Here is a 12828-nt window from a genome sequence, read left to right on the forward strand (position 1 = left end):
TACAGTGCTGAATGCACATCCTGCCCTTTGAGCCCAGAGCACAGCCCAGACGATGCCTCCCTGGGGACAGGCACTTCAAGAGTGGCTGAGCATCTTCTGCTGGAGGTGACCAGCTGGTAAGAAACATGTCGCTTCTCTGAACAATTAAAAAAAAAACCCCGCAACTTATTAATTATTGATGAAACACCGAATTATTTCAAGGGAGTGCAAGCTAATAATGGTTAATTCTCATTTTACCCTCTCAAGGCATAGTTGTTCCCAGCTAAAGCCGTGCTAAATTACGTGAATAATTTGATAAATATATTAACTGCCTAATGCCCCTGAAATACATCTAATTGCAATTGCTATGGCTAGACAAGAAATGAGTCTCAAAAAAGAAGAACTCAATTTCTTACCACGGTTTAAAAATAAATGCTCTGAGGCGCCTGCTCTAATCTCTTCACTTCTGCTGAGTAATTTTCTCTATCGCATCTTCTCGGCGAGCTGCTGCCGCCGGGATGTGTCTGTGTCTGTGCCCTCGCCCACAGCCGTCCCCGCATCCCACCGCTCCCTGGTCTGGACACACTCAGGAGCATGGGGATGGGTGTCCCATCAAAGCACTTGCAGGGGAGGTAAATAGTAGCAAGGCTTGGAAATTTCTTACAGAAGCAATTTCTCTACGGGAAATTAAGTCTTTCAATGACTGGGTGTTTGAGTTTTTTTATTTTTTATTTTATTTAATTTTATTTTTTGTTTTGGTTTGGTTTGGTTTTTTGTATTATTTGCCATGGAAAATTCTGTTTGTGTTTTGGGACAATACTCAGATATAGTTCGGTTCGAGTTTGTTCCCTATGTCTCTGTTTGTCTGCAGGAGACTGAAGCTCCTGGGATTTATCTGGAGCCCACGAGCAAGACTCGTACTGGTGGGAAATTGTGGTGAAAGAGGCAGGTGGAGTTCACCCCCTCCATTTTTATGCAGAATAACTGTCTCTAGGGAAAAATACAGACTGATTTTGTGGCTGTTGTTGAGATGTTCCCATTCCAGCCACCTTCCTGTTTCAAAGTAGGGAACTGGGGAAATAAATGTCTTTGTATGAGAAAACCGTAAAGCCAGTTATTGAAACAGGCTCACCCAAGACTTGGGGTGTCCCTGTTCATCTTGGGCTGGAGGTGCAGAGACTGGAAAGCTTCCCACCAGCTTTGGTGACCCCAATGGCACAACCAGCCACAGGCTTGCTACACCCGCTGCTCCTGCATTTTAGCTCCAACCCCAATCATCCCTGGCCCCCCCCAGTCCCACGATGGAGGTGAGAAATCCCAGCAATGCTCTAGCATCCTCACCCCAGACACCCACACCAGGAACCACGTTATTAAGCTCCCTGTCGTCCTACATCTCTCCCACCTGGGCCTGCAACGAGCTGAGCTAATTCCACCTCTCCATGGGTTAATTGCCTGAGTTTTGGCTCACAGACAAATGGGACGGAAATGCTGCGGCATGGCCGCCCCTCCAGCCCCGGAGCCCGCGGGCATTTCCTCGCAGAGGAACTCAACAGATGCACGGTGCTGTCTTGCCGGCTTTCGACACCCGAGGATGTCCAACAATTATTCTGAGCTAAAATTAGTTGACGAGCACGTGATGTTCCTGGAAGAACAGTTGTGAGAGCGCGAAGGAGGGCACAGAACACCAAATCTGGATTTCCAGCAAGACCGAGGCAGCCGCGCTTGGCCGTGGCATCTTCAAAGCCAAGGACATGTCCCTGGGTGCTGCCGTGACCCTGAAGAGCCATGGAGGGGGTTCAGGAATGGTGCTGGGCTCCTGCCTCTGCCACTGACATGCTGCCGTCACCTTGGGGGAGTCACTTCATCGGCACCAAGCAGCCCGTGGGCAGACAAGCCATGGCCAGGAACCAGGGAAGCACAACCACAGTGACCATGACAGGGGCATGGAAGAGCCCCCAGCAGACAGAGGTGGAAAACCACAGGTGAGAAGGTGATACAGGGCACTGAGCAGGGACTTGGTTTTGCTTTTTCCAGGTAAAGGCCTTGGTGCATCTGGGGTTGCTGGAGCCAGTGCCTGCCAGTCCGGAGTCTTTGTTTAAACAGGGGTTGTGCTGCAGGGATGCTCTGGGTCAGGGCACCTGGGGGGCTGACGCTGGGGCGAGCACAAACACCCTTGTGGTGCTGTGAAGGTGGGTGGCACACAGTACACACAACAGTGTGCAAAATGGGCACATCCAGCACCATGATGCTGTGCAAGGGGGGCACATCCAGCACCTACAATGCTGTGCAAGGGGGGCACATACAGCACCCACAAGGCCGTACAAAAGGGGCACATCCAGCACCCACAACGCCGTGCAAGGGGGGCACGTCCAGCACGGTGCGGCATGGCAGCAGTTCACCCTGTCCCTGCTGCAACCCCCGCAACCGGCCACCCCTCGGCTGTTTGGCAGCCCGAGGTTACAGGGTCTGCAGGGCGACGTGGCCGCTCACAGCTATTATCTGCCTGACTTGGTCCACGGCTGCATCCAGGTTTCCTGACACATCTTGGATGGTGTGTTTGTTTTTTAATGTGCTCTAAGTGGAAGCTCCTTCCCCCCGGCTCTTCGCTCACACACAACCCACCCAGACATGAGCACCAGAAACACAATCCCCAGCACAAGTCAAGCACCATGTCCCCATCTAGAAGCTAGTAAAAAATGTATTACCTAAAAATATCTTTTCAAGAGGTGATTTAAAACAGCAAAGTCTCTTGGCAAGAGGAAATGGAGATGAGGAATATCTCAGGGCTGAAGGAACCCCTGGGACTGCACAGCCCTGCGAAAAACCTCAGATCTCCGATATACAAATTGCACCTCTGCAGGAGGAGAAATGCCGAGGGGTGTTTGAACAGGGCTGTGCGTGCTCAGCTCTGCATCCTCTGCTCCCCGAAATGCCTGTCCACACGTGGCTATGTCCTGGATGGGTTTGCTGCATGCATCACCCCAACTTGGGCAGGTTTGGAGCCAGACCTCAAAACCTGGCTGGCTCATCGCTGCCGAGCCGTGGGATGCCCCTGGCCACCTCCGCAGCTGCGGTTAAGTGAGGACTTGTACACGGGCTGGCTGGTCCGAAAGATGCAATGATCCCTTTTTCCTGGCCTCAGGGAACGGCACCGCCAACGTGAGTCACCGGCACCAACCCCTGGAGCTATGAAGCTGAATGAGTAATCTTCAGTTACAGAGCTGGAAGGGCTAGAAAAATAATGATAGACGCCTCCTAATGAGGGTTTGGTGCAGGGAAACTTTTGAATAAAACCATTCACATATATTAATTGCTATGTTAATTATTGCTGTGGGGACTTGGAGCTTTCCACTCCCACTTGAAGCAGCTCCTTTCGCTCCCGGACAGACGCAGCCACCGTGGGGTGAATCCTGCCCATGCTGCACCTGCTGCAGACCCTGCCTGACCACGGCTTCGCTTCGGCTTCTTCCTACCCAAACCTCATGTCAACGAGCAAAAATTTGGACAAACTGGCAAAAAAAATGCCGAAGAAAATGGAGGAAGGAAAAGCCACTGGGTAAATCTCAGACGTACATTTTCCCGACACATTTTCCTTTGCACACACATACGACCAATTCGCATGCCCAAGTGAAGGATTAGGTACCAACATGTGCCAGCCCAGCTCTGCAAGCCGAAGTGTTCAAAAGAAATCATGAACCGTAAAAGCCACGGGGGCAAAAATCAGTGACCGACCTCCTCTGTGATCCCTTGTTGGCATTTTGCTTTCAGAGCTCTTGGTTTTTTTCTGTGCAACCATCAAGGGCTACAAATTAGAAAATTAAGGTATTTTGGTGTGAAATGAGGGGATACCTGTAATGCCAGGACTGCAGAGGGAGGAAGTGTTGAATATTGAAAGCCTTGTGCTAAAACCCCCAAAAGCTGCTGTTGCAGGGTGGTTTTCCAGTGAGGACTGGGAGCTGTGGGCTCTGATGAGCCCCCGTGCAGGGCTCGTGTTAGGGGATTTTGGGTCTTTGCAGGGCTGAGAGAGGCAGAGAGCGGCGTGGGGTGAACACTGCGTCCACAGGGCCGGCCGGCACAGTGGCACATACTGACCGTTCTCCCTGTGTTGGAAGGAAGGCGAAAACTCTTTGGCAGTGATCCTGGCGATCCGCGCCTCCTCCTGCGCTTTCTGCGCTGCCGTCACAGCCGCCTCCGCCTTGGCCCTGGAGTGAGAGGTCCTGCAAGGTGACCAAAGAGACAAGGACCACGTTAGACATCTTCCCTCCACAGAGAAGCCCAAATTGTCTCTACAAAACCCTTTTGCTCTAACCCCCATTTGGAGAAGCCAGGAGCTTGGGCTTGTTTGGGGATGGGTGATGTTGCAGTGATAACATGTTCATGAACTTCTCAGTCTGCAAATCACCTGGGCAATGTGGAAATAGGGACAGGATGCTCTGTGCCCCTGGGGATGGTCCCCTCCAACATGCATCCCTCCGATGGGACCCCAGCCCAACCTCTGCATCCAACCCCCATGAGCCTCTACGGCTCAAGGCCTGAATTTAAAGCCAGTGGTTTTCTTCTTTTAACTAAAACTATTTGCTTTTGGATGAAAAAGCGAATATTTCCACCCCCTCCACGACATGTTTTGTATAAAACACTGGATGTAAATACAAGTGAGGTTTGTCAACGAGAGCAGATGTAGGAGTGGGGATTTGCCATCAATACTGCCTCTAACACCCCTTAATGCACCTTTTTGGGGGCATTTTTTTCACTCTGGATGAGAAATCATCCCCTGTGTACACCCGTTACTGGCGATTCCCCAGACACTCATATTCGATGGTATTTCACCCCATTGCTCAGGATTTACACCCTCTCATGCAGCCCCATCCCTGCAAGCATCCTTTGGAGGCTGGTTTGCCCCTTTCCCTTAGCTAAGCTATCGAGGCACTTCAAAAAAAACGCCTGTTCCTATCCACCCTGCTGCAGGCTGCATTATAAATAACTCAGCTGATTTATTTTCCCTCCAAAATCAGGCCCTCCATCTCCTTTAATCTTTTTTTTTTTTTTTCCTGCCGCTCTCTGAATTCCCTCTAATTTTTCGACAGCTGCTCAGAGAGGAGTGCCATTTCTGACAGCCTCCTATAAATGGAAAATCGGGGCAGTGATGTGCCTGGAGTTGCATCGTGCGGCACAAGCCCGGGATACAAAACCACCTTTGCGAGCATCTGTGCGCCGGCACCTCCTTGAGCCCGGGCGAGACGCCTGGTCCTTGTTCCCAGAGCTGACCTGTCACTTGTTTTCAAGTGCTGACAAGTTGCCTTTGCTCTAATAAGTGCTTTATTTATATAAATCAGCTGCTTTGTAGCCAAGGAAGCAGATAAGACCTGTTCTCCTGGAGCTATTGAAGGTGGTGGAGTGATGCTGTTGCCGTTCCCATGGGTCCAATGCAACCAAAAAATTGTTTTTAAATGTCTTTTTACCCACCCTGTCTCCAGCTCTCACTCTGCTCCACCCTCATGCAGGGTTGGAGTAGTGGACAAGCCCAGCACAGCCCCATCCCATGGCAGATATCCCAGCTCAGCTCTTTCAGGAGGAGCAGGGATGCTCCAAGCAGGAGATGCAGCAAACTGCTGGGAGAGAAGGCGCAAGCTGCTTCCATTTTTGGCATAAAAGTGGTCAGTGGGAAAAGCTGGGGCATCAGACCCACCGAAAAACCACCCCAGTGCTACGGACGGTGCCACCTGAAGATTAAAGTTAAGATGCTGACTTTGAGGTTGTTAAAACAGCATCTTCCACGGGGGCTTCTCAGTGATGTGGATGCCGGGTCCTGAAGATTCTCCATCCGTTTGTCCCTCCTCAAACTGCTCAGGCAAGGGACCATCCCTCCCATACACAATTATACAGCAGGCTGCCGGTCCCCGCTGGCCTGGTACAAGGGATTAATAGCGTCTAATAGTGTCTGGACTGAACTCAGCAGGCAGGATTACACGCTGCCTCCCCGGAGATGCCACCGCAGGCACTTCTCTGTCACTTCTTGCCAGGGAAGGAGGCTGGACAAGCTGAAAAGCAGCTTGTGCCACTTGCAAGGGTCCTGGGGACACATGAAGGCGCCTGCAGAGTGGGAGGTTGTGCTGGGAGAGCACATGTGGAGCCACCAGCCATGCTCCCCTCTCCAGCATCCATCCCCTCCCCTTTTTTCACCAAAATGGGTCAAAATTATCATTCCTGGAGGAGGGATGGATTTCCATCCCTGGAAAACTTGCTCCCAGTGACTAGTCCATCCCTGTGGGCTCCAGGATCAGCCCAGGAAGAGCAGCAGCTTGGGGCTCTGGCCTAGAAAGAGTTAAAAATCAATCACATTAATTAAGCCATCTCCAATCTAAAATATACTCAATACCCACAAAGCGGATCTAACGTTGAGCGCTGCACAGAGGCACAGGCAGGCTTAATTGTTTGTAATGCTCTCTAAGATGCTTGGAGGAGAGGCGCCGTCGGAGTGAAAAGCAGAATTATGGTGATCTATACGTTGCATAATAAAATACATAAGTATTCCCAAATAAATGCAAGTAATCCAGTTAGTGCTCGCATGACTTTGTCACATACTAAATTTAACAGCTGTCTCCTTTATACATGCCTGCTGCTCGTAGCGTGCGCTAAATCTTAATTCCCCAGCTAATTGCTTGAGTTTATTTCCTTGTAAAGTGGGTCTTTCTCCACCACACATAGACAGGGCTTGATCTAATCACGCTTCTCCTTTTGCTGTAAGTGCTGCTATGAATCTTTCCCAGACAGAGGCACCATCCTGGAAACCAGAGTCAAAATAAAGGCTGGATCCTTCCCTACGCATCCATCACGGCTGGAGGAGGCTGGGGATGCTCAGGGGTGGAAGAATTAAACAGATCCTCTTGCAGTGCTCCTTCCTGACCTCCTGTGGTGTCCTCCATCTCCTAATGAGTTGTTTGCAAGAGGACCTTGTCCTTATCATCTTGCCCCAGCTGATTACAAGTTGCACATCAGCTCAAAGGTGCTCAGCTGGGTTTCATCTGCCTTCAATGGATGAGAAGGGGAGAAGGAGTGACAGATCCCAGTGTGATGGAGATGCCCAGAGCTCTCTGAACATCAGCACACCCAAGCGCAGAGGGACTTTTGAGGATGGTTCTAACCTCTAAATCACATTTTAGTGCATTTGGCTATCCAAGATGAACTGGGGGAGGGTGTTTTGGCAAGGGGTGATGGTGGGAGGTGGTTTATAGCTCTCAGGACCCAAGGGTCCAGTCTGGGTTGGGGCAGGGTGTCCACGCTGGGACTGGCTTGGGCTATTTGATTTATGAATTCTTTTGCCCAGCTGACTCACTCTTCTCGGAGGATGACCAGGCAAGTGGTCAAACTGGCAAGAAGAGCTGGCAAGAGGCAGGGAAAAATCCCAACCAAACAGATTTCTGTAAATCTTTGCAGATCTCTTGTGATTTGGCCAGGACTGACAAGGGAAGGGATAATACCTGCGAGGGGTTCATAATGCCAAGTTTATCAGCTCCGGCTAATCTATAAGAAGCTGGAATAAACTGATTTGCAAGGAAGCACTTGGCTTTTTAGGAATGCCAATGGAGACTCTGACCTGGATTTGCGCGAGTGAAGAGCTCCTGCTGCAAACCTCATGCTCGAGGCTAGTTTAGCCAAAAAAGGGTGAGTTCCCAGCAAAATCTGTGGCACCTGAAGGTTTCATGAAGAAACGAAGCAAAATTAAAACCAGACAAGGCTTGAGTGGTGTTTAGGTTAATGGATTGCATTGGCAGAAGAACAACCAGAACAAACTGCTTAAAAGTTAGGCTTGAAATTAGAGCAAGGTTACGGACCACCAGAAATTTAACCGAGCAAAGATGGGTCTGTTCAGGAGTTGTAAGCGCAATGTCTGTATTTGCAGAGATGGCACGTGGTGTCCAAGAAAACCTGTTTTGCTTCTGAATCCTCCACCTCCATCCAACTTTCTTTGAGCGCAGGGGTAGTGCAAATGGTGAGATGGAACCAGATAAGGGATTCACCTTCCTTATTGCTTTTTTTTCTTGTAGTCCTGTGTGAAAAACAGGCTCTTCTTTAATAAAAAGCAGGTAGCAGACTCTTTGAGTAAAAGTATGTTTGGGGCAAAGGCAGCTGTGTGCCGGACACAGGGGGAAATCCACGTTATTCGTGGTTTGAATGCAAAAAAAAGCATCACATGGGCAAGATTTCTGGAACGGAAGGTCTGTTTTCCCAGATTCACATGGCAGCTCTTGCTGGAGCATTTCCCTTCTTTTGCAAGCAAGCTCCTTGCTTCTCCGATGTCCCCGTGAACTCCAAGCTTGGCCAAGGGATCCCCTCCTTGGTGGAATGGAGGCTTGACAGGGAAATATGAAACTGCTGCTTTATGGAGGGTAGGTTTTGGGAGATCCCCAGCCCTTCTCCATCCCATGCCAAGAGCCGGTGAAAACCTCCCCTGAGCTCTCCAGATAGTCCCAACTCCTTGACACACATGAGATCGCAACATGCCTTAAACCCTTTGCTCAGGTTTCAGCAGGCAATCAGGGTTTAAACTTTCCTACCTTGACTTTGGACCTACAAATTGACCCTCTTGCAAGTCAGACCAAAAAACCAAGCTCCTGGTGAACACAACAGGGTTTGACGTCTTTTCTCCCTTGTTTTCAATTTCTCTGCTTAGATGGAGAGGCTGGAGGGATGGACAGACTGATCTAATTGTTCAGAGCTCATAAATGAAGTGAGAAAGCTGAGATCAAAGGAAAAATATTAAAACTATTATCAAAGCCTTCCACCTCCTACCACATAGAAGGAGAAAGCCCTGTGCTCCATATTGTCATGGAAAACATGCAAACTTGCCACATGTTGTCTTTGCATTTGGGCAGATGAGCACTGGCTCATCAGCAAGGATGGAGTTAATGAGCCTGTGAGCTCATCCTTGGACATAATGAACAGCCTCAAGTTTTCCTAAGGGGCCAGGCTGGCTCCATTGGATTCACTTTGTCTCGCAGGTCAATATGTAATCATGCAGCTTTTTTTTTTTTTTCAAATGCATCTTTATCTTCCTATAGCAGGAATGTTTTTTCCCTCCATTGCAGAGGTTCATGTATTTTTCAAATGTTAAAATTCAATTAAAACACAGCTGCAAGAAAATACTTCAGGAAAAATTCTGAGAGCGCATTTTCGGAGTGTTTCAGCCTTGGTGTTTCGCTCTCCCCTCCAACCCTGTCTCTGTTTCGCACTTGCAAAGCAGCTGGGTTGGCTCAGGGGTGCACAGGGACACATCAGGATGAACTTCATCCTGGGAGGGGATGGCTGGACGAGGCGACAAAAAGCAGCTTTTCAGTCCAACCACCCCATGTGCAAAACCCAGGCTTGCAAGAGCACGAGCCCCTCAACTGTATTGACTTAGCGGGAGTTATTTTATGCTCCCACTGGCACAGCAGAGAGCAGGACCCCTCCCTAATTGCATCAAGCCAAGATGCACCAAAAGCGTAAGTCCCCGAGTGATCAATGCCGTTAACTGAAACCCAGAGCGGAGGGGAGTGGGTGAGCGCTGATTCCAGCCTCTCCCAGGGCTATCTGATCACTCTGCACCCCGCAGAGGCATCTCCCCCCTGCCAGAATGGGATCGATAACTGCAACCAGCACCGGGGAGGGATGAGAAGCTCTGGGGCAATATCTCAAACCCTACTTGCAAGGAGGCTCAGCTCGGCTGGTCTTCACGCTCTCCTAGATGGGACAAATTGGGCCTGAATTATTAATAACCGCTGCAGACTGTCTGGCTTTTACCTCTGTGGGAGTATCTCTGATTTAGGGCAGAGCTGCAGCTCCCGTCCTGCCTCCCTTTGCCCCCGGCGTCGGCTTCAGTTCAGCATCCTTCACCAGGCACAGCCTCCCACCTCCAGCACCTCTCTGGCACCCCAAAAATGCTGCAATACCTGCAAGGTAGGAGCAACCCAGGGCCAGGCTCTGTCTAGACATTTCCTTCAGGGAGCAAGGAGATGGCACCAATTAACAACCTGTTTGTTAATTTTCCCTATCTGGCATTTATTGCCCCGATAAAACCCACTCTTAATTCCAGCTTGACTCTTTTCATGGCTCTCCTGACTTGGTTGTTATTGCGCTAGGCTTGCCTTGAGTGATTTGTGAAGGCAGTAATACAGTGCCGGTACTCAGGGGGTGGAATATTAGACACACCAATTAGCTAGCTGTGCATAAATTCCCATTTACCTGCTTATCGCAAGCGTATTTGCCTTGCCCGCTTCCTCTGTCTGCTTTTTCCTCCCCCCCCCCATTGCTAGAATTTTTAATCAAGAAGAAAAAGCAGCTAATGTGACCTCTGACATGACGTAATGCAGCCAAAAACGTCTGCTCCGGCTCTTTGAAGCCAGACAGAAAGCAGGTGCTGTGCATAGCAAAGAGAAAGCCTGGTTTCCCCTGCCCACTGCCAGACTTCATGGCTCTGGATGGGGATCTTGGGGTGGGAGGATGCAGCATCCTTGCCCGAGCTCCGTGTGCCGGTGCTGGGAGCAATTAGCTGGGATGGCACAGGGAGGAAGGAATGATTACTGAAGGCTCTGACAAAATTACTCTGAAAGTCACGTTTCATGAGAAAAGTCTTGAATTTTTTTGGAAAAAAAAAAGTCAAAGCCTTTAATCATGGAAAAAAGCCTTGATGCATTTGTTTGTTATTGCCCAAGGAGGCAACAATATAGAGAAGCATGAGAAATGTTGTGGTCAAAAGGCCAAATCTGAGTTTCCCTGTGGTTATACGCTGGGAAATGTAACGTTACGGGGAAAACTGTTCCCAGGTAAGCTGGAGGACCTTGTGGAGAGCAGGTTCCCATGTCCCGGCTGGGGCACGGCCTGGGCGGGCTCTCTGAAATTTGTGAAAACAGGAATGGAGCCAGTTTTCATTTAGCTCCTTGCTTCAAGCACCTGTGCCGGACTCATTTTTACCTTTATATTTTTGTAGCTTACAAATGGGAGAACAAATTACCAAGGTGTCATTTGCCATTTTGCACTGAAATACAATTTTTTCATCCAAGTAAGAGAAAAAAAGTATCCCGGGCTGTGCGCTCCTGCCCTGTGCTTTGCCTTTAAGTAGACAAAATGAGTTTTGCTGGAGAACTGAATTCACAATGTGCAATGGTGCAAGTCCCAGTGGTCTGGGGCACAAGGATGAGCCACAGTCAAATGTCATGTCCCAAAATCCTGGGAGAAACATGGCCCAAACCTCAGCCCAGAGCAGGCAGCAAGTTGCATCGTGACATCTTGGATGCTCTCATCCCTGAAACTCTGAGCCAGGTCCTTCCCAACAGAGAAGGATGGGAGCAGCCAAAAGGCCATCACACTGCAGTGCTCTCCATCCAGCATCCCAAAACAGTTGTGGGGCTGCTTAGATTTGTTTCATTTATTCCTGTTGCTGCTAAACACAAAATTCAGGCCCTGGCATGAGCAAACCAAACCCCATTAACTTTAAGGGGCTGGGCCAGGTGGAGTTGGTACCCAAAGGCACATCTTTCACCGTTAGCCAGGATGCTGCCAGCATCTCTTTGGCCAAGGTACGTGCAGAATAAGCGGAGCCAGGCAGACCCGTGCATCTCCCTCCCGGTGGGTTTCCTTCCTTTTAATTTTTTGCCCCACTCCCTAGCAAGGGCAAAGCTGATGGGTCTTTTGCACCAGAGACGATGCACAAGCTGCCCTGAGATGTTATTTACAGCTCGCAAGATGATTAACATCTGGAGAGGGAGTCTCGTCTCCTGCCATCTGTCACTCGTGATGAAGCTATGGAGGATGCAGGTGAGCAACGCGGCCAGGCAGGACCTGCCAGCCCAGGAGCTGCACTTTGCCTTGGAAAAAGGACAGATTTGGTGCCATCGTCCCCACCATGGTCCCAGCCTGACTGACCAAAGGAGGCAGGTTTGGTGTCACTCCGGACCTGTTTCCTGGCTCAAACATGGCAGAGATGGACAGCGATGGACCACGAGCTGCCCCCAAATCAGACACAGAGGAAGCAAGAGCAAACTCCAGCTCCAAGGATGGAGTTTCCCCTTTCTCTTATAAATTGATGAAGGCATGAGATAGTTGCTGTGATGCTGGGAGCGTCAGTAGCTTCTGGGAAGCTATGGGTGGTGATGCAAAACCTGTAGGAACCTGCTCAGATCAGGGTTTGGGAAGAATTAGCTTCAAGGAAGGGAAAGAAGTGAGCAGGGGGGATGCTGCCTGCTTTCCACATGTCTTGGGGCAGGTTTCCATGGTTTTACTGGATAATTGTCATGTACATAGTGGAAAAAGTACATAATGGACATGTACATAATGGGTATATATATAATGGAAATGGGAAACACTGACGTCCCCTTCTTCATGCTGTGCTCTCGCGGAGGGCCGGCAGACAGCCCTCCACGCAAATGTCCCAAAGGCACAACCACGCCATAAATACTCCCCTAACCCTGCGCAAAAATAGCACATTACAAATGATCCTGCCACTTCCAGGCAGGAGGCAAAACAGGTTGGAAGAAATCACTAACAACCCTCAGAAAATTAAAAACAAAATAAGAAAATGCCCAAGAAAAAAAGCAAGCGAAGGCACCAAATCTCCAAGGAACCTGGGCAGCGCTGGATCATCCACACTCTGCAGATCTATACTGTCTGTATTAAATGCAAAACCAGAACAGCAGAAAAGCCCTATATCAATGCCGCATTTGGGTGGAGATTTTTAAATGCACAACAGGCCAAGTTATAGCTCACCGAGCAGCCATAACTCAGCCTGCCTGGACATGTGGAGCGTTGGGTTTGGCTGTACGTGCTGCTGACTCTAATGGCTTCAGGCTGCATCCCGCATTCCACTCGCATCGC

At 49.7% G+C, this 12828-nt stretch overlaps 1 protein-coding gene and 1 long non-coding RNA gene across 2 annotated transcripts in view; one reads left to right on the forward strand and one right to left on the reverse strand.

Moving 5' to 3' along the window:
* JPH3 (junctophilin 3) overlaps window positions 1-12828 on the reverse strand; it is a 56297-nt gene that overhangs the window by 14490 nt on the left and 28979 nt on the right. The window contains exon 4 of the mRNA XM_065028820.1: window positions 4072-4196. Within this exon, the coding sequence (XP_064884892.1) occupies window positions 4072-4196 (125 nt within the window). The remainder of the gene's footprint in view (window positions 1-4071; window positions 4197-12828) is intronic.
* On the forward strand, window positions 1433-6482 carry LOC135575343 (uncharacterized). Its single transcript, XR_010465922.1, has 3 exons — window positions 1433-1961; window positions 3122-3535; window positions 5064-6482. It is a non-coding gene; the product is annotated as an uncharacterized LOC135575343 (long non-coding RNA).

This window comes from Columba livia, chromosome 13 (genome assembly GCF_036013475.1).
Source record: "Columba livia isolate bColLiv1 breed racing homer chromosome 13, bColLiv1.pat.W.v2, whole genome shotgun sequence".
NCBI lineage: Eukaryota > Metazoa > Chordata > Aves > Columbiformes > Columbidae > Columba > Columba livia.